The sequence below is a fragment of the Acanthopagrus latus genome, chromosome 11, assembly GCF_904848185.1.
Source record: "Acanthopagrus latus isolate v.2019 chromosome 11, fAcaLat1.1, whole genome shotgun sequence".
Lineage (NCBI taxonomy): Eukaryota > Metazoa > Chordata > Actinopteri > Spariformes > Sparidae > Acanthopagrus > Acanthopagrus latus.
This window is the reverse complement of record NC_051049.1, coordinates 29,293,462-29,299,461: the sequence shown is the minus strand read 5'-3', so window position 1 is coordinate 29,299,461 and position 6,000 is coordinate 29,293,462. Positions and strand designations below refer to the sequence as shown.

General features: G+C 39.9%; 1 protein-coding gene across 2 annotated transcripts in view; it reads left to right on the top strand.

Moving 5' to 3' along the window:
• The first annotated feature begins 4,280 nt into the window (after positions 1 to 4,280).
• Positions 4,281 to 6,000, top strand: part of LOC119028957 (cadherin-2-like) — a 114,501-nt gene continuing 112,781 nt past the window's right edge. Inside the window, exon 1 of one of the 2 annotated variants that reach the window (XM_037115436.1) lies at positions 4,281 to 4,739. In XM_037115436.1, coding sequence (XP_036971331.1) covers positions 4,698 to 4,739 — 42 coding nt within the window. In that variant the 5' untranslated portion in view covers positions 4,281 to 4,697. The remainder of the gene's footprint in view (positions 4,740 to 6,000) is intronic. The other variant, XM_037115437.1, reaches the window with a different exon arrangement.

Here is a 6,000-nt window from a genome sequence, read left to right as displayed (position 1 = left end):
TCTGTAGAGTCAAAAATGTGGACGCAAGAGCGGGAGACAAAACAGTCCTACATCTGAAATGTGGGATCCAAATCAAGCTGAAGATAATTTTTTTTCCAGTTCCTCTGGCTGCTCTCCACTCTAGTGATGATGTCATGCTTTCGCAATACACAGCCATTATAACATCAGAAGCTGGCCTAAAAATCCTTAAAACAAAAACTGTGATGATTTCAAAACTGTAAAAGATTTTAAAAAGCTGAACGCTTGCCCAATAGTTCAAGCTCTTCTGACTCTTTAAAAGGTGGAATGGTGTCTGTAGCTCGAAGTATGAAGTGCAAGAAGAGGTTGAAATTCGATGAGTTTTGAAGAGGATTTGAAGATTTTCCAATTTTCTTTCCATTCACACTAATTAGACTGCGACCAGAGTGCCACCTATTGGTCAATTTAAACCAAATTTTACACAAAGTGTCATCAGTCCAGGGAACACAATTATGAACATGAGCACTTCCCTTAATAACAGCGCCACCTAGTGGTGAAAATTCAGGACAACAATAGCTTATAAAATTTTTCGCCAGGTGTGACTTATATTCCAAGTTTGGTGAGTTTTGGGGTATGTTCAGGCAGTGAAAAATGTGACCATTTGGGACAAGGAAAAAAAAAAGAATCATTTGAAAAACAATAGGGTCCTTGCAGGTTCCCTGCTCGGGCCCTAATAATAGTAATAATAACAATTAAAGCTGCAAGCAGCGATGAACGGGCCCTCGCAGGATGTGCACGTCAAGCTGCGGTGCCCTCGGACTGCGCACTCACCTACATGTCCAGGTTTTGACATAGTCAATTAGGAGTATCTACTCTGACATTTTCAGCAGCAAAAATATTCACAGTGAGCCAAACATTATGATGAAAGTCACAGTGCACAGCCCAGTCATGCTGTCTGTTATCACCTACTTCAAAAGTTTCCCGATCCAGGCTTTGCTCGAGGTTCACGGTGATAATTATGGAAGCCCATTTCTGCCAGTTAAAGAAAAGATTGAGATGAAAACTAAACATGATGAAAAAAAAATGTCTGTGTGATGGCTGTGCGTGATTCTATGGTGGATGTGTTCCTTTTGTGTCAATGGTGCAGGAAGGAGAGCACGGCCACACAGGACTTGCTCTTAGTCTGGTTCTCTTTACTGGCACAAAAATCAGTGACACACAGTTGTTATCCACAGTGTGATGCAAATGCAATCACTCAGATATCCAGCTTGGGAGTATTTCCCTTTGCTTTTACAAAAGCCTGATATGAAATACATTTCAATATTATTATCAGGACTGGTTCTAAACTGTATTCATTGGGGGGGCATTAAGAAATGTTGATTGGTCAAAAGTCAACAGTCTATGATGCCAACCCAGACGTAACCATCGCTGATTTGCCATGGTTCCATCAGCAAAGCTCTAATGGGAATTCTTTTTCTGAGCTGACGAAGAAGAAAACAAATTCTGTGGCCAGCAAATTATTGATGTCAGTCTACTGATATATATAATTATATATATATATATATATATATATATATATATATATATATATATATATATATATATATTTAGATATATACTTTTGTCTACACATTTGAATTTTCCTAATGTCCTTCCTGGGTAACACACATTCAAATGTCTACATTACCCATAATGCATAGTCATGTAACAGGATATTGCATCATAAAGAAGATTCTGGAGGACCCCAAGACATCTGGAAAGGTCAGTAATTCTCTCTTAAACATTTTGATATTTTGCCATGCATTGTGCCCTAAAATCATGTGTCTTTCTGGGTAATGCTAATAAAACATATATGATGTTTTTATATTTAAAAACTGTCTATTTCACGTGGAATGTGGCATTATTGTGTTGAGGACTAAGCTAGGTTTTAGCCAAGTAGTCAATGTTTGACTGAGTTTTGGTGGGAAAATAGTGGTGGTGGTGGTGGTGGTGGGGGCCTCCAGAGAGCCTTAGAGAAATACTTGCAGTATGGCATTCCTGGCAAACAGCATGTCAGTCCAAGTAACAATGACAGTCAAGAAATTTAACCCAGATTTTCATGTCATATTTCACAATCATGTTTTCCTGAGTTGAAGATACAGTAACAACCTTTTTCCCTTCACTGTAAAGCATTTTCAGAAATTTTCAATATTCCTCGGTCCTTTTTGACCGAATATTGTGTGATGAAGAGAAACTAATGAGCCCATTTCAGCATAAATACCCAAATGTATCACATTAATTGCGATACAAATCTAGTTTTCTGAGCAGTGATTGTTTGGGGAGCTCTAACTATGGATATGTATAAATTTCTATATGCAACAAATGGTAGACATTGAAATAATTTTAAAATCCATCCCATTACCCAGGAAGGACATTTTTCATGCGAAAAATCATATGATTCATCAAAAAATGTGTAACTGCATTCTTAAATTCAATTCCTGTTGTTGAGCTGTATACAGATCACTCTAATAAAGATAGAAAGTATTTGAATTGACATTTTTGACACTTTGATTTATTTTCAAAATTGAAATCCTTATTCGTCTTTGACCCAAAAATACATGCTACTCACTGTTTCAAAAAACATTAAAACATTAAACATACAAACATTGGTTGCAGCATCGCTCACATATACCCACCTCCAGCTCGGGAGTATTTTCCTTTGCTGAGGCATGTAAGGAAGGTAAAGAGGAATCTATCTATGCAGTTGTGCTATTAACACCCCAAGTGGCTTCAAAAGGTATTTAGTAAACTCACAATGAAAGACAAAGAACACATGTAAACTCCACATCAGGGAAAGGCAAACCTTCACTCCAAACATGCCCAAAGGGGAGAGAAAGACACACGTTAGCAGCTGTATCTTCAGCGCACTGCCGTCATGGCAGACGTAAAGTGTCGATCCCAAAGTGCGACCTTACAGGAGGGCTTGAGGAGCAGTCCACCATTACTCTCCTTCTTGTTAGGTCGCAGATACAGCTGCTATCATGAGTTGTTCAAAAACCATCTTTATAGTAAACTCTGTGTAAACAACGATGTCCTCAATGCTTGTGTTCATGTGTAGTGACCCTGGTGATGCTATGTGCAAAGTTTCATGTGGTGTCGAGCCTTCTTTTAAAAATAGCGATTTTGATGCTAGCGTTAGGCCAGCACTCTATTGCCCGAAAAACGAAACTATGGTAAATCTTAAAAGTGCTTCTTTCGTTGTAATTATGCTTTTACACAAAGGTTTGACTCGTATGCGTTCACAAACAAAGCCTAGGTTGCTTTTTGGTGAGAGTTTCACTTCAAAGAGAAAAAGTTTGACAGCAAGAAAAAAGTGAGTGATACACACCAATTGCATTATAACAGAATTAATGACAGGGAAAGAGAGAGGGGCAGGAATGTTAATTTCGCTAGTGTTATTTCTCTGGTTACCTACCAATGATAAATCATTCATTACATCAAAGCAATGCAGATTATTCTGTAACCAACGGTGATCATACAGTGCCATAGTCTCATTCATAGATTTTACGATTACACATCCCTTTCATGCTAACGCTCGTCTTGTCCACTCTGTTTCCTGCCTGCCGGACTGCCTATTATATATATTTTTCTCATTTCAACTGTTTTTTACATTTTTTTTATTATTGACTGTATCTACACACACACACACACACACACACACACACACACACACACACACACACACACACACATTCTTGTTGTCTGTCATTGTTGAATAAAATAATATAAATGAAGGTTTTCAAAGACAGTATCAGCCATCCTTACATTGATGCCTCAATAGCTGTAACAGGAGTTACAAGTGTTTTGTTATAATAGTTAATTGCTTAAATTACTTGGGTTGAGTTGCAGCGACCCTCTTATTCTGTGCACTAACTGAAAGCAATAGAGAAAAAGCTTAACAGCTCTGCACTTACCTATAAACCCAAACATACAAGCGTATGTGAAGAACATAAGCTAATGGCGGAATCGGAATTTATAAGCAAAATCATGGGAATCAATAAGTAATACACAGCTTTTCTTTGTCACTCCGCCTCTCCAAATGCAAAACTGTCATTAACAAAAATGCAATAATGCAATAACAACTGAAAAAGTACTTGGGTGTTTTTTTTGTTTGTTTTTATATTTACCATTCAATAATGCAATCGCTGCTGTCTGTACAATATAAGAAAATGACAGCAGCCAGCATATGTTTCGGAGCTATTGGCGCGTACATGAACCACGTGACTGCGCTGGCCGCGACATCAGAGCGTGTTGCAACTCTGTCTCTCTATGGCACAGGTTTCACAGCTTTCTGCCTGACGTTTTGAGCCAAAAACGGCTGTCATCTCGAGATTTGAGTTGTGCTGCTATGTAGACCAGTTAATTAATCGCCAACAAATAGCTGATGTGTTGCTGAGTGAGTACTTGATCATTTGTCTGATATCATCAAGACTCCATAACAGACTATCTCTGCATCTCTGTAGCCGAGCTCAGTGTTCCTGATGTCCGCTAGAGGGCGCACGGAGGGGCCGACATTCAGTCCGTCGCAGGCAGGCTGGAGATCGGCTGAGTCGCGCACCGTAGACAAACACGGAGGCAGGTTGGTGGAGAGCCGAAGGCTGCTTGATGCCGCCGGGCTTTACTGGGATTTAATAATCTGACGTCCAGCGCTGCGCCACGGGCTCTGTCAGGTCTGGAAAGAGGAATTAAAACATCACAAAATGCATCTTCTTGGGATATGGACGTTGATGGCGGCTCTGCAGGTAAGACTATGTTCAATTTTACACCGACTCGGCTTGGATTGGCTGAGGCTGCAGTAGGATACACAGAATGATGCCCGTTAGTAGAGATAGAGAGAGGACAATGCGATTCAAACTGACTTCGCACCCGCGTTTGTTTGCTTCACTGTAGTTCGACTCTTCATTCTATACTTAGTAAAGGGCCGACGCAACAATCAGCCTGTATTCTCACACTGGCAGTGAAGTGCTGCTGATCCCAGACCTGCTCCGTTTCCGCTGCACCCTTAGTAATTTATCAGACAAACTAGAGAGACGCGTTCAAAGGCTGGCGGTGTCCGTGTGATTAAATATAAACGTTTGAGATGAAATGCGTATAGGGTCCCGGTAGAAACAAGGCTACGAGGTTTGTTCTCTGACATCCCTCTGTCCTCAGATTACAGGCTGCTGGAGGAAGATTTAAGACGTTTTCTGTGTCGTGTCTTCTTTTTTAGCACCCTGTCTGCACTATTACATATTGCAGGCTGCATTTACTGCGGCATTCTCAAGCCTCCGCGACCAGTGGCACCATTCTACATTGAATTAGGACATTTTTACTGCTGTAGGCTAACAACGCAGCTGTATATATGTTCTGGATCTTGGCCTGTATGTGAGCGTAGTGAGAAAATGAACTTAATGTTACGATAAAGTGGACATAGTGTGACTGAGATGAAGTACTGAAGCACAATATTCTCGTGATATCTCAAATCATGGAGAGAAAAAAAGTCAGGTTTTTTTTAAATAAAGGCTCTGTGACATGAAAGCTATGGCAGAAAACAGGACACGCAAGGCTTCTAGTCCAGACAGTGATGTTGTTGGGGCCACCTGCTGTTCCGCCCATTCCCAAAAGGTCTCATTTGGAAAGGACCATACCAACGTTTTTCACGATTTAGGCGTAGTCCACTTAATACAGATCACCCCAGCTTAGCCTGCCGCTGAGCATGTTCCTGAATATAAGCTACCATTTGTTTCACTTTATAAGGTTTATTTATTTATTTTTATTTTAAAAAAAATCATTCCAACAGGACATTAACTCCACAGAACGCCTGACTTCATTGAAATGTATTTAGCAAAATGAATGGCAGCCACCTGCTGATGAGAAGATGATGAAAAAAAACTACATGCCCCATTCTCTGATTATTAACTTTTGTCTTTGTATTGTTTTTCTCATATTGTCAATTAATGTCCTGTCTTTCAACTTGCAATTTAAACGTAGCCAACTATTTGTTTGAGTTGATTTTTGAGTCTC